Raw genomic sequence first — 25,183 nt, 5'->3', positions numbered from 1 at the left:
AATCCATTCTGTAAGATAAAAAGAAAAAAGAAAGAAAGAAAACAAAAAAAGAAACTAAACTGAGACATGAAGCAGTACATTACTATGTGACAAATGTTACACTAGGAAATGCATTTCATTCAGTCAATGGTGTGAACAATCTTCTCTGCCAGTTTTAGGTCCACAGCCTCCTGAGCAAAGGGATTATGATTTACAAATATTTGTGGTATTTTCCTTTGTTGCAACTTTGTCACATTTCATATCATTGTGCAATATATCTCACAACTGAAATACCTAGAAACAAACACTGACTTCTGCTTACTGTCAGTTAAGTCCACAGGAAAGGTAAAATCAGAGATGAGAAGAAGAGAAGAGTCAAGGTTGGGGTCAAGGGCTTCTACTAAATGAGTAGGACCAGAAGTGAGCACATCCACAGAAAGATTTAGAGGTGTTCTAATGGGATCATCCATTAGGAAAAAGTGACAAGTTCTGATTCTTCCAATGTGATTAAAGAGTCCAAAGGATATAGCTTAACCAGGATAGAAACTGAGGAGGACTTGATCAGGGCGAGAAGAGGGAAGCAATGCCAAGGAGCCATGGGATAAGGTACATTTGCTGAGGTGAATTTATCTCTTCTTTGCCAGGTTCTGTTCTGGGTGCTTTTTTGTTTACTATTCTCTTTTCATTTTTGTTCAATTTCACTTTAGTTTTGATATTCGTACACTGATGATGAACTTCAACAGAGTCTTCGTCTGGGCAGTTTTTGGTGCTACCAAAACAACTAGGTCTCATATATAGGAGGCGGCATTATAATTTAAGCAAGAGCATATCAGCATTCTTAAGCCATGACTCAGGAAAAGAAATTCATCCATATTTTATGTAGGGCAATGGAAAAGAATCCCAGGGAAAATGTGGGGTAAAGTAGGTTCTCAATGCTATTGATCTTTGGCCTGATTTGGGACCTCCTCCTGGGTACCCAGTGGAATTTTTAGCCCCAGGACTCAGCACTGACCTTCCTAAGACCCAGGAGCTTGCTGATAACATGACGGATCTCCTTGGTCTTAATACTATATATGATTGGATTAAGCATGGGTGGTACAAAGAGATAGACATTGGCCATAAGAAGGTGGACAGCAAGTGGTACATGCTTCCCAAAGCGGTGTACCAGAGACAGCCCCACCATGGGTACAAAGAATATCAGCACAGCACAGAGGTGTGAGGTACATGTTTGGAAGGCTCGGAGTTGCTCCTCTTGGGAGGCCAGTCTTGCCACAGTGCGCAGGATGACCCCATAGGACAGTGCGATGAGCACCAGGTCCAGCATCATAGTGAATACCACCACCGCCAGTCCATACAGGTTGTTGAAGGAGGTGTCTGTGCAGGCCAGGTGTATCACTTCCTGGTGTAGGCAGAAGGAATGGGAGAGGACTCGAGGCCCACAGTAGGGAAAAGTCTTCAGGAGGACGACAAGAGGAACTAGGGCCACAGGTCCCCGGAAGATGACAGCCAGGCCTGCCCTTACCACTCGCTGGCTAGTGATAATGACCGAGTACCTAAGGGGGTGGCAGATGGCCAAACAGCGGTCAAAGGACATTATAAGGAGCACTGAAGACTCCATGAAGGAAAATGAGTGGATACAGAACATCTGGATTTGGCAAGCTGAAAAGTAGATACCACGAGATTTGAACCAAAAGATTCCCATAGTAGTGGGCAAAGTTGACACTGACAGTCCCAGGTCAGTGAAGGCCAGAAAGGAGAGTAGATAGTACATGGGTGTGTGTAGACGATGGTTGGTCTTGATAATTATCAGAATGAAACAATTGCCTGAGATGGCCACAAGGTACATAAGGAAAAAGGGGATGAAGATCCAGTGTTCGATGGTTTCTAATCCAGGAAAGCCAGTGAGGTACAACATGGGGCTAAACTGAGTGATATTGGACAAGAGCATGAATTGAGGACTGAGGGGATATTGGGCTGGCATTTCTCAGGGATGGAGCTGAAAATAAATGAATATTTCTAGTTAATTCTTCAGTCTCTCTAACAGTCACACCAGCATAAACAGAATCATGATAGTCATCATCTTTGGTACCATCTAATTCAGGATCAATTCTACCACCCTATTAGCTGTTCAGAACTGTCTTTGATAGCACCATCCTCATCGAATTTTCTTCAGTATTTCTATAAATTCTATTCCTTCTCAGTCTCCTTTGCTGGCTTCTCTTCACTGCTCATCCTTAAAATAAAGCCATTCCCATTCTGGGCAATTTTCTGGCCATAGTCTATTGTTTCTCCTGGCAATATCATTACTCTCATGACTTTATTTACCATCCATACATTGATAAATATCAAATGTATATAACTCCATGATTTCTCTTTTTTTCTAGGCACATTGATCTAGCAGCATCCTAGGCATCTGCATGTAGTTGTTTCAAAACGTCAAAAATTCAGTTTAGAGCCACTCCCTCCAGTAGGATTTCCTTTTATTTTGTTTTCATTAACTCAGTATAGGAAATTTTAACTTCAGAAATAAGTTGAGGAAAAGACATATATTTGAGAGATATTAGTAAATAGGCTGGACGAAACCTAAGAAGTGACTGTAGAGAGAAGTTTCTAGTATTGAGCCCTAGGCAAATTTGAAATTTAGAAGTCGAGAAGAGAGACTCCATAAAATAGTTTGAGGGAAAAAATGCCCATTGGATAGGGGAAAAAAATAGGAAAGTCTGGTTTTGTGTGTAAGTTTCATGAGGAATTAATTATTATATATATAATGTTGCTGAGGGGTCAAGGTAATAAGGACTGAGAAGTGACCAGAAAATTAAGCAATGAGGAAATCCTGGATAAGGATGAAAGAGAAGTTTCATGGAATGGTTGGGAATAAAATATGATTCTAGTGTGTTCAGATGTAGGATTCCAGGCAGTGATGTGGCCCATTGGATGTTCATAAATTCAGAGTGGAACCAGTCATCGTTCTGGTGTGTTTTTAATTACTACACTTCTGTGCTCAAATGCAGAAGAGAAGTATGTAGAGAGTTACATTTACTCAGATTGAAGTTAGAGTAGGCTAGTAGGACTACAGTTAAAGGTGTATGCTTAGGAGTGATTATGAAGATGTACTGTGGAGAAAAAACTGCATAAAAATAAAAGTGAAAGCATGGAGTGAGAGACAGTGAGAAGGACCAGGGTTCTAGAGTATGGGATGGGCTCGAGTTGCTGATTTAAGGTAAAGGACACAATCCTTGTTGAGAGGAGGTCAAGGGGCTGAGAGTGTGGCTGCTGATTGGATCAAAGGAGGGAATATTGGAATTTTAAGGATTTTTGTCTAGATCAGTGGAAAGAGCAAAGTAAGTTAATGCTAAAATATGAAGTGAATAAAATATGACTGGAAAGGTGACTGTGGAGGCAACAAGGAAAGGGTAGCAGCAGTGATAATACATACTGCCATGCACTGGAAAGAATGAGGCAAGAGATGGTGGGAAGGAAGAAGGTTCAGGAAGACTGGTGCCAGCCATTCATCACTTTGACCAGGGGGATGAAAGAACTACCCATATGTATCTTCTCCATTTCTTCATCCCTCAGTTCACTACTCAACCAACCACCCAATGACTTTTTTTTTTAATTTAGTGAAAGTAATGGTCTTTTTTTTTTTTTTTAAGATTTATTTATTTATTTGAGGCAGAGAGAGAGCACGTGCAAGCATGAGCACACAGTGGAGGGAGAGTGGTAGGAGAGGGAGGGAGAAACTTTAGCAGACTCCACAATAGCAACTTTAGCAGACTCCAAACCTGACACACAAGGCTTGATCTCACAACTCTGAGATTGTCACCTGAGCCAAAACTAAGGGTCTGGAAGCTTAACTAACTGTGCCAGCCAGGCGACCCCAGCACTGCTCCTTAAATTCACCAGTGACCTCTAGGGATGAAATTCAATGGAGACTCTTAGTCAACACCTGATCTCTATAGCAATGCCTTCCTTTTTAAAGCTCTCTCTTGGAATTCTTGATGCCAATATCTGATGGTTCTCTTCTAATTTTTATGACAGCTCCTAGTTAGTCCCTTCCATCCATTGCTCAAATATTCATGTGTTCATGTTACTCAATCTCTTGACATTGAACACTTTCTCATTCATTATATAATCTATTATTATTTTACTTACAGACTGATAACCCTAAATATTTATCTCCAGCCCAGACAACTCTGTTATGCATCAGGCCTACATTTCCACCTTCCTGATAGTCTCCAAGTGGATGCCAATTAAATCCAACACATCTAATTTTGAGCCCATTATCTACCCTCTCCACACCTGATTCCCCTCCTATTTATGCATTTTTAAAAATAACATTTGCCACTTTCTAATCATCCAAGACAACTTTTTGGAACATACACTTCAATTGACTCTTTCCTTCTTCCTTGATCTATTTTGTAACTGAACTAAATATTTTTTACTTCCTAAATATCCCTTCGATCTATTGTTTTGTCTCCACTCCTGTGCTGTCATAGTTCCTAGTTTTTCCACACCTGCTTAACTGACCTCTCTGTCACTTAACTTGCCTGCCCAATCCTCCCTCCCCTTGATCCATTCCCTGCTGCAGTCCTGGGGGTTGTCCAGTGTCCAGAGAATGCTAACTGCCTGAGTCGCTTGGCTGTTCCCAGTCCTTCACAGCCCCTTTTCACCAGAATGCAGTGCAGACTTGTGAAGAACTATGGGGAGAGCTCCAATTGATTAAGCTCATGCATGATTCATACACTGGGGAAACTTATAATCATCATGTATATTTCTCATGACCATGAAGCATTCCATCCTCACTACACAGAAGGAAACTACAGAAAAGGTAAATAACTTTGCCCAAGCTTCCCAGTGAGCTAAAAATATCAGAGACAGGAGCTGAGCCCATGTCAGCCCAATTCCCAAGTGTGTGCTCTGAATATGCTCACATTCTGTCTATAGCCAGGCCCTTTTGGCTTTGGTATCTTTCTCAACTCAACTTTTCTCTCTTGCAGACGGCAAATCCATATAACTCTTTTTACAATTCCCTATATGCACTTTTCTTGTTTTTATTATTTACTATTGCTTCATATCTTGCTTTCCTGAAAACAAAATCTTGATTTTCTGACCAGTGAACATTGACCAATCCTTTAAAACAGCAGAAATTTCATTTTCTCTGACAGATCTCTTCTGACTTTCTTGTATAGAGTTAGGTGGATCTTTCTTGGTACTCACATAATACCTTTGCTGCAGCACTGTTAAAGTGTAAATCACACACATACATCCTTTATATTATACACACATATTCTTATTTATACTTACAAGTAGCACCTACTTATATGTTAAATATATACAATTACAAATATGTATAATATAAATAAATAAGTATATTTACCTAAATATACTTTATATAGTATGTATTCTTCATATACATATACTCTTTATGAATAAGTATGTTATACATATTTATGCTTATATATTCATACATTTCTCACATACACTGCATATGATACATATTATTTGTAGCATATATGCTCCTTATATGTATGTTGTTTGTGTATTTACAATTTAAGATGTTGACTCATTGTCTTGTACAGGTAGGAGTCAGACTCTCTAAGAAATATGCTGGGAACCCAGAATAAGGTCTAAGGCATGGTAGGCACCACTAAATGCTTTTGCATGAAAAACAATGAATGAGTGAATGAATTAAGTGCTCAACTCTTGTCCTGATTAGTTGTATCTGGAGTTTGGTATTGAGACCTGTATTCACTGACTTTGGAATAATAAGGATGGGAAGAGGGATCTCGGGGAAAGGGAAAGTCTATAAAGAAACAATGACAGGGCTGGGGTTATTTTTCCTGGAAAGGAAGTTCTAGGGAGTTTCTCTGGAAATGAGATAATTATCCATGTTAAGGGAGCAACGGGTGTTTTTTCTTAAAAACAAACAAATTCCCACCCTCCTAAAGTGGCTCCCATTCTCCTCTTGACCCTAAACCAGACAGCCAACCCCACCTCCAATCCCCAGCACAGCCTAGCACAGCCTACTCAAAAGAACTGGCAGGACAGAACCAGAGGAAACAGGTAAGACTCTCTTGGCTTCTGTCCCAGCTCCCTGCAGCCAGGTGGAGAGGTGGCTACTTGCTTTCCCTGAGACCATACCCGATCCTCTTCCAGGATAAGGAGAAACTGGAGCCCAAACTTTGATCCGCCATTGGAGTGGGCCAAATCTTTCCATCTGGGATAAGTGGTCAGAGGCCCAAGGCCTCTACCCAGTCTGGCCTTGGCCTCCAGCCTCCATCCCTTTGCTAGGGAGGAGGAGATCTACTTTGTCTTATGTGGAAGGGGTAACATCAGACCCCCTCTGGAGGTTGAGGCCCCACTAACCCCAAAGCAGAATAATGTCTCTGATAAAGGTTTTGAAGTGACTAAGGTTTTAAAAGCCCAAAACAAACAAACAAACAAACAAACAAACAAACAAACCAGGAAGTCCAATTGTCCGCACATAGTCATGACTAATGACAATGTAACCGCAGTATTCATAGCAGAGATATGCAGAGCCCGGAAGAGGAAATTCCTGAGAAGAAGTTTTTCACTATGCAATGAACGAATAGATCTCTGCCCTACCTTTGTATTTTAAATATTTTTTTTTGTTTCAGGATGCCTGGGTGGCTCAGCGGTTAAGCATCTGCCTTTGACTCAGGTTGTGATCCTGGAGTGCCAGGATCGAGTTCCACATCAGGCTTCCTGCATGGAGCCTGCTTCTCCCTCTGCCTGGGTCTCTGCCTCTCTCTCTGGTATCTCTCATGAATAAATAAATAATTAAAAAATATTTTTGTTTCAATTTAATATTTTCTATTTAAAGAAATGAATTAGTGGTAAAGGCTATTGTTTCTTATGAGAAGGAAAATACACAGAAGAACTTGGAACTTCTTTTTGAAGATGCCTCATTTTGAACCAGACAGCATTTCCACAATGGTCAAACTCATATGCAAACATGCCTCTTGTGACCAGGGTATAAGAGGATTTTGGAAGGGGGAAGGCATATCCTAGATACTGGGGAAGCCACAGGGATGTCTGTGTTAATAGGAGATCCTAGGGGCAGGATCTCCCCTGCCATGTTCACTGGTCTGACACACAAAATGCACTTAATATCTGAGTTGAATAAATGAATGGTGCTTGGTTGATAAGAAGACAAAGGAAGGCTGTGTGTACCAGATAGCGCTACAGGGAGGAGTCTATGGAGACCAGAGGGTTTATGATATCCGTATTTCCAGACATCATCCAAGAAAAGCCTGACCTGAGCATATTGAGACTGGACCAAGGAGCCAGGCAACCCTTTCTCCTGGCCTCAGCAACAGAATATTGTAGATGGTATCTCCTCTTCTTTAGGGACAGAAGTCCCTGTTCCTTTCTCTGGCTCTGGTTCTTTATAAAGACTTTAGGAGTGTCAGAAGTGGGAGAGTTTCTGTGGGACCATGGAGTCCAAGACTTCTTTTTGCAAATGGAAAACACTAAGTAAGGCCCAGTGTGGGGAACATACTGGCCTCAGATCATTCAAGCATTTAGTAGAGGAGCCTGAATTAGACCTTAGACCACCCTTTACCAGGGTAACTGCTTCCCGGGACAACTGTACATCCCCTTCTCCCTGCATTCTTTCTCCTCATAAGATATCCCTAATCCCCAGACCGGAAACCCTGACACAGGACAGCAATAGAGGCTTACCAGAAGCTGCTAATGTTTTTTTAAAAATGAAGGTCAGGTGATCTGTACTGGAAAAGGAATCAAGTAGGCAGGAGGGCACCAGAATCAGTGAGAGGCATCAGGCTGTGCTGCCAGGGAAGGTTTTATTCTCCTTTTTCCTCTGTGTATGTGAAGCACTATAGCACCAGCTGGGAGAAGCTGAGGACAAACAAAGAGTCCCCAGGGCTGGCAACACTGTGGGCAGAAGCTGTCATTACTCCCTCCCCTCTGCATCCCTCTCTCCTTCCATGAGTTCACCTAAGGCTGAAGAACCCTGACTTTATAGGATTTAATCTCCAGGCTTCAGCTGTTGACAGATCTCTGCTGTAGGAAAAGTGGCTCAGCTTCATCCCATTTTCATGCTACCTCATTCTCTCCCTCCCTTTGTTCATTAGAATGGACCCACAGTTTGTCAGAGAGGCAGGAAGTGGTATATGAAGATTATCCACACAGCTTCCACATCGGCTCACATTGCTCATCTTCCTGGAAGTACCATCACCATCACCGTCCCAATGTCCTCTCACTTCTGCACTAGTTTTCAGGCCTATGTATCTGTTTCCTTTTATGAGATTATTCATTCACCCATGGTCTCTGCCAGTCACTGCACCTTTGAACCTAGAGATCAACTAGATGAGAACTTTCCATATACACTTCCAACCCAAATACATGTTCTAGCCAGTTTCTCACTTTCCCAAGGCTTTCCACTCAACTCTCAATGTGTGGACACTATTCAACAAACTCTAAAACAAGTAGTCCTTCCCCAACATTTCCTCTCCTCTTGCCTTTTCCCCCCTTCTGGTAGCAAACACCACCATCTTTCAGAAAAATCAGTGTGTATTTCTTCCTCAGTTTATGTTACAAAGCTTAAATTGATTGATATGATCAGGTCATATGCACACTTCCTTTCCCTTTAAACACACACACACACACACACACACACACACACACACACAAATAGAGACTTGGAGATTGCCATGAACAAAATGTTATATTATAATAATATAATCGTAAGCAGGAGATGGTTGATCAGAGTTGTGTGAGGGTGAACCTCCAAAATGAGGCATAGAGATCCAAAGGGAGGACAGAGGCCCATGAAGTTTATGACATGACAATGTAATCAGAACACACCCATATAAAAGATGGCACCACATTAAATCAGGTAAATAACTAGTGGTTATGGACAGACTGTATGCAGGCAACGTTACAGTGATAGGACAGGATGCAGAGAGCAGGTCATCTTTCAAAACTGTGGTTGATCCAGACAGTTCTGGCTCAGGCAACAAAGGGATAGAGTGGAAAACCCTCATTCAGGTTTGAAGAGAGGAAATCCTTACTGGAAAAATCTGAGAATATTCTGTCTTTATTAAAAACATAATTTTGGCCCTGTCCTAGAGGGAGCCTAGTTAGGGAACAATGCTGCTGTTACTATCATCAATAACAACTATTACTATTATTTGAGGGCATCTATCACATATGAGAAAATACAATTATCATACAGGCAACCAAAGAAATGGACATAGCAATTACGTAAATTTGGGTGGGTTGAAACCAGCCCACCTGGAAGACACAAGGAATTGTTCAAATTGAGCTAGGAAGACTAAGAATTAATCATGAGATGGGACAGTATAGAAAGGGATTTCCAGGAAGAAGGAGTAGTATAATGTAGGGCATGGATGTAAAGAAATTTTTCTGAGAACTACAGAAATCTCCAATATGCAACTATAAAATTTAAGAAAGATAATACCTTGGAATGAAAGAGTAGATGTAGGTAGAGATAAGACTCTGAAAGAATGTATACGTATTGATGATTGAGTTTGAAAGGGCAAGGAATGACCTTATATTTTTTATAAAATATATTGTTAGCAAGACATATAAAATATTTAAAATCTGCACTGAAAAACATGGAGCTAGGTGAGATTTTTAACTCCTAGCTTTTCACATGGCTAAATAATACTATGTAATGGATAACCTGCCATTTATGTAGAGACTTGCAATACTTGCTTTATATTTTTTTTACTAGCATCTGTGTAATAGCTCCCCTTTGCTTCTCTGAATTTTATAATAATTTAAGGACTAGTGCCCAAGAAATTCTTATTTTACAAAATACAAAGTGTTCTTAGTTTTTTTTTTCTAATTCCCCTAAATGATCTTTAAATTTATTTTATCATATCACAAAATAACCCTTTTTTTTAAAGTAAGCTCTATACTCAACGTAGGGCTTGAACTCATGACCCTGAGATCAAGGTTCTTATGCTCCATGGACTGAGCCAGCCAGGCACTCCCAAAATAATCTTTTTGAATGAAGATTGATTACATTAAACATTCTTATTCATTTTCATTTGTTATGCATCTATTAAGTGTCTGCTCTGAAAAACCCTGAGTAGGGAGACATGACATACTATTGCCTTTACGAAGCTCATATTTGGTAAAAAAAAAAAAAAAAAGAAAAGAAAAGAAAAAGAAAGAAAAAAAGATTGTCAAACAGAGTTTACCAAACAGTATAACTAGTCCAGGCTAGGAGGGTAGAATTTGTTTCTAAAGGCTGGTGGGAGAGAATGACAAAGGAATAGTCCTTGGGTGCATATCTGTCTCATTGGGTAATGATGGTGTGTGTGGGGGGGGGGTGTGTGTGCAAAATTTGCCATCCCAAAATGTGTCTCTTTGGCATGTGGATTATTTTAGGCTGATTATTTTTAAGAAACCTAAAACTGACAGGATATATTGGATCCTAGCATGATTTCCAAGGTCCCAATATAAGTTATATTCAAGGGAGCGTCTATGTTGTGTCCATACCTAACCAACAGAGTCTGGCTTGGTGGGGTAGATTTACTACAGAACAGCCAGGTCAATATGCATGGTGTGGTTTTCTAATATAACCACCAGGGGGAGACTTCAGATTAAAAAAGGAGTTAAATTCAAACCCTCTTCAAGTCCCAACAGATTAACAAAGTAGATCTTCCAGTTTCAGTTTCCCACATACTGCTAATCTCCACATAATGCTTTATCTCCCATCTTGATAGAGATTTTATTTATTCACAGAGAGAGAGAGAGACAGAGACATAGGCAGAGAGAGAAGCAGGCTTCTTGCTAGGAGCCAGGATGTGGGATTCCATCCCACGACCCTGTGATCATGACCTGAGCAGAAGGCAGATGCTTAACCACTGAGCCACCCAGGTGCCCCTATCTCCCACATAGTTCTGAAAAATGCCAACCTGTGCATTCCTCCTCTGATGATCCCCTCTGTCTCATGCGTATGCACTGCAGACACATCCACACCCTATAACCCACATAAAATCCTGAAACTGATGTAGAGATGATATTTTTCTCTACTTTCTCAATTATTAAAGGTAACCTCATAGGATGCAGATGCTGTGTGCTTTAGTCCTAGTCATATTGACAGGCTTTGAATCCCCAATCTGACCACAGAACTAAAGGAAATCCTTAGAATTTTCAGTTTCTCTAGTCTCAGACTCAATTGGGTGTCTCTATTGCAGAAAATGGTGGTGGCCTTAAAGGGAGCAGAATTTGTGGCTTCAGAATATGCCTCTTTGGCACAAAGACTATTTTTTAGGTTGATTATTTTTAAGAAACAGACTCAAGAGAAGTTCTGAAAACCAACCAGGTGAGATTGCCTTTTTGTAAGAGACATTTGCATTTGAAAGAAAAACCTCCATTTCTCAGAGTGTCTTCCTTTGTGTACCAGGAAGTGGAGAATGGCTAAATCTCTAGAAGTTTATCAGTGAGGAAGGCAAAGACCTAAGTCTGCAAAAGAACTTACCCTTGATCACTGCTTTTCCAATAGCTTCCCATAACTGGCTTCCCACCCGCCAGCATCTTTTGTCTTAACTGGATCTGGGATTTAAAGTGGTGTCTTGGGCCATTTTGGTGGGTTACTTAGTTTTCCTGGGTACCGCCATGTATGCAAGTGGTATGCATGTTATTAAACTTGTTTTTTCTCCACTTAAACTGCCTTTTATTATTGGAGAGTGGGGGTTGGTCCCAGTTTTGAACCTTGAAGGGTAGAAAGAAAATTATTCCCACTACCCACCCTCCACCCCTCACAAAGCTCAGCATACTTTTTTTGTGATACAAGGTCCAGGTTTGGTGAGCCAGGACTTCCCTAAATCAACTTCATTTTGTGGTATGTGATTGATAGAGATCTTTCAGGCTGGTAAGACCTATACATGCTGGGAATGTCAAAGGGATCTTCTAGCCTGGTCTGAGCCCTTAAGAAAATTTCAAGCTGGAATTTATTTTGTCCATTCTCCTGCGGCCTGCATCTATGTAAGCATAGAAAGTCTAGAATGTTTCCATAAAGGAAGGCTCTCCATATCTTCCCACAGAAATCCTTTTAGCAAGTTCTTCTTTCCTTATATCCTGCCTCTCACCAGTAATTCTAAAGAGGAACCTATTTTCATCCTCACTGCAAAAACTTTTCAGTGAGACCCCTTTTGAAAAGCCAAAGATCCATACCTCCCACCCCCAGCCCTAGCTTGGGCTAATGTCTACCTGGTATTTTTGTTTGTTTGTTTGTTTGATTGTTTTGGTTGTCTCTAATCATAGCCCATCAAGCTCAAAGAACACAAACACCTCTGTTACCAAAGCAGGTCTGACATTTCCCACACTTCTCTATAGGTCACTCCACTGTCTTTGCCACAAATCTTAAGAAAGAGAAGGCAACTTTCCTAGGTCTGGTCTCTTTGTTGTTCAGTTTGTGGCCATAAGTCTATGGTGAGAATATTGCCCCTATCTGTACATCCCCACACTGTGTGTTATAAAGAGACAAAGGACTAGAGTTTGCCTGCAGTGAGTAGGACTTGAAACATGCTGGAGAGATGATACCCATGTAATGAAACCAACATTAGTTCACTCCTTGGTGAGTCACAGATACACCAAGTAGAGTTGTGTACAAAGTAAGCTTTATTTGTGGCAAATAAGAAGATCATGGGAAATAGCTTCCAAAGCCCTGACTCTCTAAGAGAAGGTGAATGAGTTCCTTCTGTTTACAGTTAGGGTAAATATTTAGATTGGGAATCCTGGTCATTGGATATAGCGGCAGGCGCATGGTCACGCATACACCTTAAGGAATCCTACCTATATATACGTTGTATGTTATGTAAATGAGGCTGAGGATTTTTCCTTGGGCAGAGATTTTAGTATTATAATGAAGTAAAGTTCATTGCTAGTCATTCCAGGGGTCACTCCATGGTCCACATTTGTAGGGTGTGAGTCAGGTTTACCTCAAAGGGTCTGGGTGGTCTGGACAGGCAAGAAATCTTGTCAGGGCAGTCACCTTCACCTGGAGGGTAGTTTTGGATTTAATTTGCCTGAGTTAAGAGGTAATCTGTAAAGAAGAGCTTAATGAAAGATGTAAGACAAAGATAAGTAAGTACAAGCAGGTGGGCTGTAAAGGTTAGGTCTTAGGGTTTTACTGGTGACACTAAAAGCTTAGACAACCTTTAAAATACTTTTCTTTAATTATTTTTTTTTTAAGAAAAGAGAGAGATTGCACACTGGAATTGATGGGGGAGGGTTGGGGAAGGGAAAGAGAGAATATCAAGCAGACTCCCTGCTGAGTGCAGAACCCTTCACACAGGCTCCATCTCAGGATTCTGAGGTCATGACCTGAGCTGAAATCGAGTGGGATGCTTAAGACACCCCCAAAAACCTTAAAAATGCTTTAAGGAAGGTAATAAAAATACACATCGGTGTTGATATTAGAGAAATAGAATATATTTGGGGAACTCATAAAAATTCCAGTGGGAGATGAGCAAAGTCATAGGATACAGTCAAAGAGGAGATGAATGAGACACGTTAAGCGTGTACAATCTATGCAACCTGCAGACTATCAAGGTGTGAGTTAAGCCTGATACATCGGCACATTGACACCTATATTCCCGTAACATAGCAATCTGGAACCATTTTCCTAAAGCCAAGTACACATCTCTTTAATTTATTTTTATCTGAGGTCTTGTCAGTTTCTATTTTACCTACCTCTTACATCTTCAGTCCCTTTACAATAATCTGTATTTTGATCCCTCTATTCTGAGAACTTTTGTTTTGTCTTCTTTATCAGGCTCCTTACCTCATTTCTCTTTTTTCCTCCTCCTTAATAGCATATTATCAGCTGAGCCATGATCAAGGAGGTAACATCAGTTTACTAAGACCTCTGAATCCGTGTGAAATTTCCTGAGGAGAAAGAATTTCTTATAAAGTCTGAGTGAGAGGCAGGTCCTCCTCTCTCCCCCCAAACAAATAGTGAGCATCAGGACCAGGCCAAACAGAAGAAAAGTGGACACATTTTTTCTGAAAGAAGAGCTGAGAGTGAGTGCCTCCCTAAATTTGCTCCATGTGAGTCCTCTCGGGTGCCTATTATTTATTAGGCATGGAGGATACACAATAATTAAGAAGTGATCTTGGGGACCCACATGCTGCTGAGAAAGACAGACACATAAGTAGTCAATTGCAATAGAATGGTTTAAGTGGACCCATAGAAATAAGAAATTAAACCAGCCCCAAGGGCTTAAAAGAAACCTCCTAGAGGAACAACCAGGTAAATCAATATATGACTAAATATCACATTAGCCAGGGAAAGAAGAGGGAGAGAATACAGTTTTCTAAGCACACAACTAGCCACTGGACTCTTTTCCAATGATGATTAAACTCATCCTCTTGGAAGATGGTATGAAAAAACAGAAGTTCATAGGACTTTAAAATCCACCTGAGGGGCTCAGTGGTTGAGCATCTGCCTTCAGCCTAGGGAGTGATCCTGGAGTCCCAGGATCGAGTCCCGCATAGGGCTTCCTGCATGGAGCCTGCTTCTCCTCTGTGTCTCTGCCTCTCTCTCTGTGTGTGTGTCTCTCATGAATAAATAAATACAATCTTTAAAAAAAATAAAATTTAAAAAATTTTGAAAAATGAAATGAAATAAAACAAAATTCAGTCAGGTCACTCAATTGAATCCCAGCCATGTGGCAAAAAGCAAGTGATTTAACTTCTTCCAGCTTCACTGTCTTGAGCATGTTAAAAAAAACCAAACCAGACCAAACAAAACAGAGGACCCAAGTTACATCACTGAAGTTAAGGCCTTAAATCAGTAAACCAGGGCTTAATACCAAATCTAATTTCAATTTCATCCTCTCCCAGAAATGTAGTTTTCACTGGTCAGTCAGCAATTTTCTGATGGGCACCAAATCTGTCACATGAACCTCTCCATTCCTGAAAGGAAGATGAGGTCAGCTGCATGAAAAGACTCCCAAGACTCCCAAGCACTCCCTCTAAAGGAATATGCCCTTGTCTGGAATAATTATTTCTTTTCTTTTGCTTACAACTTTCTTACCCCACCATCCTTCCAGTAAAAATCCTCCCTTTTGGGCAGCCGCTGGTGGCTCAGCAGTTTAGCACCGCCTTCCCCCCAGGGTCTGATTCTGGAGGCCTGAGATGGAGTCCCAGGTGGGGCTCCCTGCATGGTGCCTGCTTCTGCCTTTGCCTGTGTCTCTGCCTCTCTCTCTCTCTCTCTCTCTCTCTGTGTGTGTCTCTCATGAGTAAATTTTTAAAAATTAACAAAAACAAATGATTTAAAACCAAAAACAAAACAAAAATCCTCCCTTTTATATACCTCCTAAGAGAGTTCCCCTCTACTTGCTAGAAGGAATGCTCTCTGATTCATGAATTATTTAATAAAGCCAGTTAGATCTTCAGATTCACTTAGTTGAATTTTGGTTTTTAGCAAGTAGCATATGTTTATAGTATACACCATCCAGACAGCTATTGAGAGAATTACGTATAACAAGAAAGTGATAATTTCTGAAAAAATAAAGCAGCTATTTATGTCCTGAATTAACACTAACTGCTCTACATATACTTTCTTATGGAGCCTGAGAAAGAGTCAAACTCTTTCTGTTTCATTTACAGCAATGAGGAAGCCTACGGGGTGAAGTTTCTTATCTATGTCCTGCAGGTTTTATGCTAAGTTGTCAGTGGGATGGTTTAGACAGGGAGCCTTGGCCTAACTGTAGGCAAATGAGGAAGGAGCTGGACTATCTACTGGTGGCAATGGACCCAGCTTTTGCTCTGCTTCTTTGTAATCACACATAATACAATAGTGGCTAATAGGCTTCACACTACCCTTCCTCCTAGTTTTGAGGCTCAACTTCTTGGCTAACTTCAAAGTAACAGGATACTGCTTACTGGGGCCCTGCCTTTATCCAGGCCGCCCACTGCTCTACTGTCACCTGGCCTCTGCCAGCGTCTGCACATTGACTCTGATCCCAAGGAACCTCACTCATTACTTGGTAACAACCATTGCTACTAACCTGTGGCCCTGAGTACTCACTTCAGGGTATGTGCCTGCTGTGTTCCAAGAACGATACTATTTGTCAAAGTTGGAGAATGAAAGTGTCTTTTTAGTCAAATTAAGGAAGTTCAACAGATTACACCCCTATACCCAGAAACATGCAGGTTTACACAGAGACATGCAGAAAGCCCCACAAATATCCAATTGTACAACAAACACTTGTTTAGAACCTACTATATGGGACAGCCCTGGTGGCTCAGTGGTTTAGCGCCGCCTTCAGCCGAGGGTGTGATCCTGCAGACCCAGGATCAAGTCCCACATCAGACTCCCTGCATGGAGCCTGCTTCTCTCTCTCTGCCTATGTCTCTGCCTCTCTGTGTGTGTGTGTGTGTGTGTCTCTCTCATGAATAAATAAATAAAATCTTAAAAAAAAAGAAATTCCTAAAATAAAAAAAAAAATTTAAAAAGAACCTACTATATGCCAGGCACTGTACAAGACTCTAGGATAGAGCAGTAGATAAATAGTAAGTGTTCTCCTGAGCCTCAAAGTCTGCAGAGGCATTTTTCTCACATCATCTCTGTATAGAAACATTGAATACATAACAAAGCTGTGGAAACAGGAGAGTAACCTTCTTAGACCACCTAGCTGACCAATAGCTCTCATGAGAGCATCCTAGCATTAGCTGATTAGACCAACCCTTCTCTGTTTTTTGTTCTGTTCACACCTATTTTTAATTCCAGTACATAAAGAATATCTTCTCCTCCAACAACCAAAGTAGGAACAGGAGTCAGAAGACCATTAATAACCCATTTATTCTGCAGATACTAAAAGACAAAAGGGAAAATAGATGCCACAAGATAGCCTCCAAAAGAATCTTGGAATGGTCACCATCTGTTCTTTTCAGTTATGATGGGCTATATCAAGTTGCACTGTAGCTTCAACCCAGAAGGGACTCATTTTGAGTGGTATCTGAAGAATATTCCTTGGTTCTCTTCTACCCAGAAGTGTCCTTTCAAAAAGTGTGGCTGAAATTTGCCCTTCATCTTCCATTAAGCTATCATTGTTTATCTTGTTCCCAATAGATCTCTACTTTGGATATGAAGAGATGAGGAATTTAGATATGGATGAGATTAGGAATTTCAGGAAGTATTTGGAAAGTGTAAAAAAAATTATAATCTAAGTAGAGAAAAATAAATTTAAAAAATTATTGGTTGGGATCCAGAGTGTATTGGGCAACATAGAAGGAAGGGTAACTGAATTTAAAGATGCATCAATATAATCATCTAAACAGAAGCATTGAATGAAATACAAAGATTTTTTTAAAAGTTAAAATACTCAAATAAATAAATAAATAAATAAATAAATAAATAAATAAAAATAAATTAAAAAAGTTAAAATACTCCCAGAAGTAGTGGATGGATCATTATCAAGCTGTCTACCATATGTGCAATTGGTGTTTTAAAAATGAATTAGAGAGAAAAAATGATCAAAAACTTTTGAAGAACTATTGGCTGAAATTTTTCAACATTAGAACATAAAGGATACCCATGAATTCAGATGCTCAGCAAATGTCGAGCAAGGTCAATTAAAGTAAACCTACAGCTAAATGAATATAGAAAACAACACAATGCCTACAAGGAAACTATGAGAAGAATATTGTCTGACTTTTCTTCAGAAACAATGGAGGTCAAAGAAAAAAAACCATGGAACTTCATTTGTGATGTGGTGGAAGTAAAACCTGTCAATGTACCTTTCTAGTGAAAATTTCCTTCAAAAACTAATCTAAAATGAACATTTTTCAGGTTAAAAAACAATTGAGACTAAGATTATTTTCTTTCTGTTTCTTTTTATTAAATTCAATAAAACACAATTGAATATTAAAGTGAAAGTAATAAAGTATTGTGGAATTATTATATAAGCGAAAGTAAAATATATCTGAATTCTAGTACAACGAATAGATTGGGCTATAAATAAAATGATAGTTTGATAGAACAAAAGGAAACATAACAACACATTGGGTCAAGACATTTCTGATTCCAAAACAGAGCAACGACTTTTCTGAGAAAAGAAAATTACTGCTTTATACTATGTATCCATGAACACATTTTAGTTCATTTAAGGTTTTACCAAATTAATAATAAGTGACCCCACTAACAATAGAAAAAGAGTAAGACCTCAACACCATTCATTTGGAGGTTAAGGGAAAACAATAAAATCTTAGTATTTCTTGGTAGAATGTAATAGTTTTACATTTTTTATAGAAATTCAAAAGAACTATAGTAGCTAAACACTTTGAAAATGAAGTACAGTCTTTTAGAGCTCATATAATACCTAATTTCAAAACTTATTATAAATCTTTGGTAAAAAGGTAGTGCTGAATAATCATGAGAGACAAATACATCAACCAAAGAGATGAGAGGGATGCTGGGGTGGCTCACTGGTTAAGCATCTGCTTTCAGCTCAGGTCATGATCCTGGAGTCCTGGGATCAAGTCCCACATCAGGCTCCCTGCATGGAGCCTGCTTCTCCCTCTGCCTATGCCTCTGCCTCTCTCTCTCTGTGTCTTTCATGAATAAATAAATAAAATCTTAAAAAAAAAAAACAAAACAAAGAGGTGAGAGAGTCCAGAAACAGATCTTCATATTAATCAATTGTTGACACTTAACAAAATCACCAAACTATTTTTGAAAGAAGGAATAATCTTTTCAATAAATGGTGCGGCTAACTATATATTTATACAGAAATAGAATTAGCTTTGACCCCATTTCACACCTTATGCATAAATTAACTTAAACACAACAAAGACGTATATGTACAAATAAAAATATACCAAACTGTACAGCATCTAGAACTCTACAGCAATAGAAGAAAAAGTATTTGTGATCTTTTTTAAGAAAGAAAAATTCATTGATAAATTCAACTTCATTAAAATTAACAAGGTGTGCTCCTCAAAAGAAAATCAGCCCAGAGATTGAAAAAAAAAAAGTATTTATAACATGTACATTTGAAAAAGCACTTGTATCCGGATTGAATAAAGAACTCTTACAACGTGATAATCCAAAGACAATCCAATGAAGGCAGGCAAACTTTTAACCTAAATATTTCACAAAAGATATGCTAATGCTTAGGAAGCATATAAAAAGATGATCAAATGATGAGTTATGAAAGAAATGCAAATTTAGGAGAAGGGTAAAAAAAAATAAATAAATAAAAATTAAAAATAAAAAGGAGATGCAAATGTGTGTCATTTTGGTTTATGCATTACCAAGCTATAACAATGTCCCTGGCATTAAGGGTTTAAGTAATACAGGTTTGCTGAAATTTCTGAGAACAAACATGAGGGTCCCCAAGCTACTTTTAAGTTGCTAAGGAGAACACATTCCTAACAATCTAATTTTCTTATCCAGAGATCCTGACACCATGCCTGCAGATTAGGAAAAAAGATAGATTGAGAAAATAATGAAAATAACTGCATCTTTGAAAGTTTAGATAATAGTAATAATAATAATAATAATGTAAGAATAATAATGAGAGAGTTAATAAGTAGTAGTAGAGTTACTCTAACTCTAATAGTAGAGTAACTCAGTAACTCTAATAGTAGAGATAATATAAGTACAATTAGTATTTATAGCTAACAATTATTTAGGCTTTGCTATGTCTCAGGAAGTGTCTTCAGCACTTTCCAAACATGATTCTTATCCTTGACATACTGAAAGTAAAATTGAGGCAAAGAAAGTTTAAGTCATCAGCCTAGAGTCACACAATTAGTGTGTATTCAAATTAGAATGTGAACCCAAATTAGCCTAATTCACAAACACTTAGGTAGGAAAAAGCAATATTATTGCTCCTTTCAAAAAAAAAAAAAAAAGGATTACTCAACATAATGGGGAGAGATAACACTTATGATCACCCTCAGTCACAAGGGGATTCCATTTTCTTGTGGAGGACAGAAGTAACAATATATTTTGAGTTTATCAAGAGCAAGTTTAGAGAAAGTGGAAGGAATCTTTATCAGATAGCAATGTTAAAAACAAACAGATAAAATAGTTTATCCAAACAACTGTAAGAGAGGAAAAATAATTTTCTGTTTACCCTTCTAGGTTTTTGGCTGAGGCCTCCCTATAGTAAAAGATTATCAGGTGAAAAATTAGCAAAAGTTTAATAATGTATGTATGGAATTTACCCTGGAAAAGTGAGTAACTCCTTGAAATAGCCCAAACCATCACCTTAAATGCCTTCTTTAGATAAAGACAAAGGAAGATGTTGGGGGGTTGGATGGGTCGGAGGGAGGGTTTCTAGTGGGAGGTTCCCAGGAAAAACACAGTAAACAAGGGAATGTTTGTTATGCAGATTTACATCTGTGCCTTCTTCTTTGATAAGAATTTCTAAAGATTTATTCCTTCTCCTCATCAGGTCTCCCTTATACATGTAAATGTCTTGGAGGTCAGTGTAAGGATCTGAAAGGCAACATCTACTCTGCTTTCAGAGATTGATTGTTCTATGTCTACTGTTCCTTAGAAATAATCAACTCAAGATAATCCTTAAACCAAAAGGCATATTGGGGGGAGACAGATTCTACTCCCTTTCACATCTATCAATATAAACTTACACAGTTTCACAGTAAACTACTGGCTGATCCTATGGATCCAATTGCTTTATGAAACAAGAGGATATTTTTTCTTAGTCCAGCCTTCTGAGGCTGTTCCCACAGAGATACTCCTACCTATTGTTGCAGTCTTTCCCAGAAAGTGCATCCTAGTCTAGTCTTTTATTTATTTTTTATTCTTTTCTTTTTTTTCTTTTTATTTTTTCATTTTATTTTTTTTAAAGATTTTATTTATTTATTCATGAGAGACACAGAGAGAAAGAGAGGCAGAGGGAGAAGCAGGCTCCATGCAGGGAGCCCAACCAGGATCACACCCTGGGCTGAAGGCAGGGGCTAAACCACTGAGCCACCCAGGGATTCCCCCCTCTTTTATTTTTTTAAGAAGATTTATTTATTTTTGAGGGGAGTGAGAAGGGACAGAAGAAGAGAGAGAGGAAGAGAGAATCTAAGGCAAACTCCCTGCTAAGCATGGAACCAGAGATCCTGTTCTGAATCAAAATCAAAAGTTGGATGTTTAACCGACTGAACCACCTAGGCACTCCTAGGCTAGCTTTTTAATACAGGTTCTTATGACAGATATCTGAGCACCAGTTTTACCCATTTAGCTCAGGTAGGGTCCTTTCCAATAAAGTCCCTGTACCTGTCTGGCTTCTAAAATTTTCTTCTTAGGGCTCCTAGATTCTGAAGTCAGGCATTATCTTTTCCTACTCCTTTACCTCTGTTTGTTTCTCTCTTTATGGTTTGCCTGGCTCAAAAGAGTCAACTGGCATATTGGAATTGCTTTGCACATTTACTAGTCTTAGCCTCATCATTTTCTTCTAGCCTCATGGCATCCAAGGATGTCCTATAGTAATCTCTTCTCCATAGCCATACTTTCCAACAGCCATAAAGCCCCTCTATACCTTCCTGCTGCAAAGGCATAACTACTTTCTGCACAAAGAAGCCTGTAGGTTAAAACCAATGAGATCTTCATGCTCTCATCACTCGTTGACAAGAGATGACAAGCTAGGACCTAAAACAAGCAAAACTGATTAAAACATTTGTAAACTCATTTCCCAGCCAATTCCCTTCCCACAGGTCTTACTTGATGATCTATCAGAGTGATTTCCAGTAGTCAGAGAATATTTACTCAAATTCTTATGTTGTCTACTTTTCACAGATTTGACAAAGAACTCTAGTCTTGAGGCTGCCTCCTCCAGTCACGTTTTTAGTTACTAACTCCACTCAAGTCCCCTTTTGCTTCATCCTTAATGGCATCCCTGGCTTTGAGGTTTTCCATAACTGGATTTCCATCCCCTTTTGTTGTCTCTACACTGTCTCCATCATGGGCAATACCACCATCCTGGCGGTCATCAGGACAGAGCCCTCCCTACATAAGCCCATGTACTTGTTCCTCTCTATGTTGGCTGTAACAGCTCTGGGGCTCACCCTCACCACTTTGCCTACAGTCATGGGAGTCCTCTGGTTTGGGGCCTCAGAAATTAGCTTTGAGGCTTGTTTTGCCCAGTTCTTCTTCCTCCATGGATTCTCCTTTATAGAATCTTCTGTGTTGCTGGCCATGTCCTTTGATCGCTATGTGGCCTTCTGCCGTCCCCTGCATTATGTCTCCATCCTCACCAACCAAGTAATCAGAAGAATAGGGGTGGCCATCATTTGCCACTGTGTTCTGGCTGTTCCTCCCCCATTGCTCCTGCTGAAACGATTGCCCTTTTGTGGCTCCCACCAGCTTTCCCACTCCTACTGCCTCCATCAAGACATGATTTGCCGGGTGTGTGCTGACACCACTGTCAATAACTGGTATGGATTTGTTCTAGCTCTGGTCATTATTACACTGGACCCCCTGCTCATTGTGCTTTCCTATGTACTCATCCTGAGAAGTGTCTTGAGAATCAGCTCCCAGGTTGAAAGGCTTCGGGCACTCAATAACTGTCTATCCCATATTCTGGCTGTTTTGGTCCTCTATGTGCCCATGGTGGGATTGTCCATGACTCACCGCTTTGCCAAGCATGCCCCTCCAATTGTCATGTCATCATGGCCAGCATCTATCTATTAGCGCCTCCCGTGATGAACCCCATTATCTATAGTGTTAAAACAAAACAGATCCGTCGAGGCATTTTTCACCTCTTTTCTCATAGACAATTGCAATAGAGCATGGAGAAATGGGTTGTGGGTACTATTCCTTAAAGAAAGAACTTAGGAAACTTGAAAAGTTATGGTTTGGGTATCCAGTCATATATGAATCACAAAGCAGGAATGGGTGTTAAATACATTATTGTGCTCCCTGAATTGGTAATTTAAACTAAGCTGAACCATCTACCCATCATGTAGCTGTTCCATTTACAGGAGATTTTTGCATACCGAGTTCCTCCAAACTGTAATTCTCAACTGTATCATATGGATAGAAATGTCTGTGATTTGTCCTGTACAAAGGACCACCCTGACCTGCAAGTTTGCAGGCAGGCTAAAAATGTTATTTATGAGACTTATGCTACATAAGTGACTTTAGGAGCCTGGTTTGTTGACATTATCTGACCTCCAGGGGAGAATTGGCCTTTCTGGTCTGGACACCAAAAGCTGTAAATCTTGCCTTATATCCCCTCTGGCTCCAGGCTGGGCTGGCCCCCAAGAATGGAATCTGGGAAGGGTCAAGCACATAGGGCCTAGGCTCCTTAAAAATGTGAAGACATGATAACATAGAAATGCAGCTCATTCAAAATTGCACGTAGGCAAACAAATGTTTAACTTCTGACTCTGTCATATGCCCTATAAATACAGCCTTCATGGGAATGGTCAGTTGGAAGTCTCACCTGAGAGGAGGATGCCCTGCCCAGGCCTCTCAACTGGGACTCCAGCTTGGCTGTCTCCACCCACCATCCCCAGCTAATAAGGTTGGATGTTGTAAGTACCCAGTCTGATATAACTCTGTCCTATTCTCCTTTACTGCTTACAATTGCCCTCATGTATGCACGGATTTCCCTTTTCTTCTTTCTTTTTCTATTAGATTTTTATAATATCAATAAAGTGGTTTCTCCCCACCCCCCCACCTTTAAAACTGAGAGTATGGCTGCCATGAATCTTTTGTTGAGAAATTAACTTCTTTTTGCTTGCATTTAACTTACTTAATTTTTTGACTCTTGATCTTATTTAGCCAATACCATTTTTATCTATCAGATAACATGAGGTCGTGGCTTCCCTGATTGTAACCATGGGTCTTCTGTCAGACATGTTTTTCACGGCTTCCTGCTTTATAATTTTTTGCCCTCTCTGGGTAAAAAGACTCTTTATAGGGCAGCCTGGGTGGCTCAGCGGCTTAGCACCACCTTCATTCAGCCCAGGCCATGATCCTGGGGACCTGGGATCAAGTCCCAACCCACACTGGGCTCCTTACATGGAGCCTGCTTCTCCCTCTGCTTATGTCTCTTCCTCTCTCTCTGTCTCTGTCTTTCTGTCTCTTATGAATAAATACAAATCTTTAAGAAAAAAAAAGACTCTATAATTCAATCCCATCTTCCTAGATCACATCATTTAGGAAGTGACAGTATAGTCAATGTTCCTTCTAGACTTTTGGTAAATTGGAATGAGTTATCTACATTTTTTTCTGGCCTTGTTGTTTTCATAAAAGAATTATGTGATTGGTCCTGGTCCCTAAAGGAAACAACTCAGCTAAGAACAAATTCTTGCCATTGAATGTGTTAGAAAAAGTAAATAGGATCTGACTTGAAAGCCAAGAACTTTCTCAGTATCTGTAATTTTTAATAAATTTGTCATCATTGTAATGCTTTATCCACTATTCTGGACATTCAATTTATGTACTGACGCAAATTCTAAGCCTCCCTCTGGAGGGTCACAGGAGCTGTGAGTGAACTGGGGGCTTCTCTGGGGGCAACAGGCCGAGTGAAGTTTGGGTTTATTGTGAAGTATAATCGGAAGAAGGGCAGTTTGCCTTGGTGAAGTAAACTTCGAGAAATCTCTGACTGCTTTCTAACTGCTGAGTGACTGAGAAGTGACTGATCTTTATCATGAAAGCAGAACATTTGCATAAAAGAATACATTTAAATGTATGTATTGTGCCACTGTCTCTATCCTCATTTACCAGCACATCAGAAATACTAGTTTTCCATTTTAACTTAAAAATCCGTAGAGGTTTTTTTTTTCTTTTTTTTTTTTTTTTCTAGTTTAATAATGAAATAACAAAAACTTGGTACACCTGTGTGGCTCAGTTGTTGAGCATCTGCCTTCAGCTCAGGGCATGATCCTAGGGTCCTGGGATTAAGTCCCACATCAGGCTCTCCATGGGGAACCTGCTTTTCCCTTTGCCTAGGTCTCTGCCTCTCTCTCTGTATCATAAATAAATAAATAAATAAATAAATAAATAAATAATAAAATTTAAAAAAATAACAAAAACTCAGGGTTTAAGTATGTATGGTAGAGCTTCTTTTCCATCTGAACCATAACAAGACCTGAGGGACAGTCCTCTGCCCCCTTTCTAGAGGCTGTCTCCTGGTTCATTCACTAAGGGGGCAGGTGGCAGTAGTTGCAATGTTGAGAGGGGAATGGTTGGAGAGCAGAAGGCTTGTGC

General features: G+C 39.7%; 2 protein-coding genes across 2 annotated transcripts; one reads left to right on the top strand and one right to left on the bottom strand.

Annotated features, from left to right (window-relative positions):
* Positions 1–967: 967 nt before the first annotated feature.
* Positions 968–1,960, bottom strand: LOC112667895 (olfactory receptor 51M1-like). The gene has a single exon (XM_025459954.1). It carries the CDS (start codon positions 1,958–1,960, stop codon positions 968–970), a length of 993 nt encoding a protein of 330 aa, XP_025315739.1.
* Positions 1,961–11,616: 9,656 nt separating this feature from the next.
* Positions 11,617–22,752, top strand: LOC112667357 (olfactory receptor 51Q1-like). The gene is given in 3 exon segments (XM_025458938.1): positions 11,617–11,629; positions 21,816–22,622; positions 22,625–22,752. Coding segments are annotated over 3 exon segments (948 nt in total).
* The last annotated feature ends 2,431 nt before the right edge of the window (positions 22,753–25,183 follow it).

This window comes from Canis lupus, chromosome 21 (assembly GCF_003254725.2).
Source record: "Canis lupus dingo isolate Sandy chromosome 21, ASM325472v2, whole genome shotgun sequence".
Taxonomy (NCBI): Eukaryota; Metazoa; Chordata; class Mammalia; order Carnivora; family Canidae; genus Canis; species Canis lupus.
Note: the sequence above shows the minus strand (reverse complement) of the source record. Positions and strands in the feature narration are given on the sequence as shown.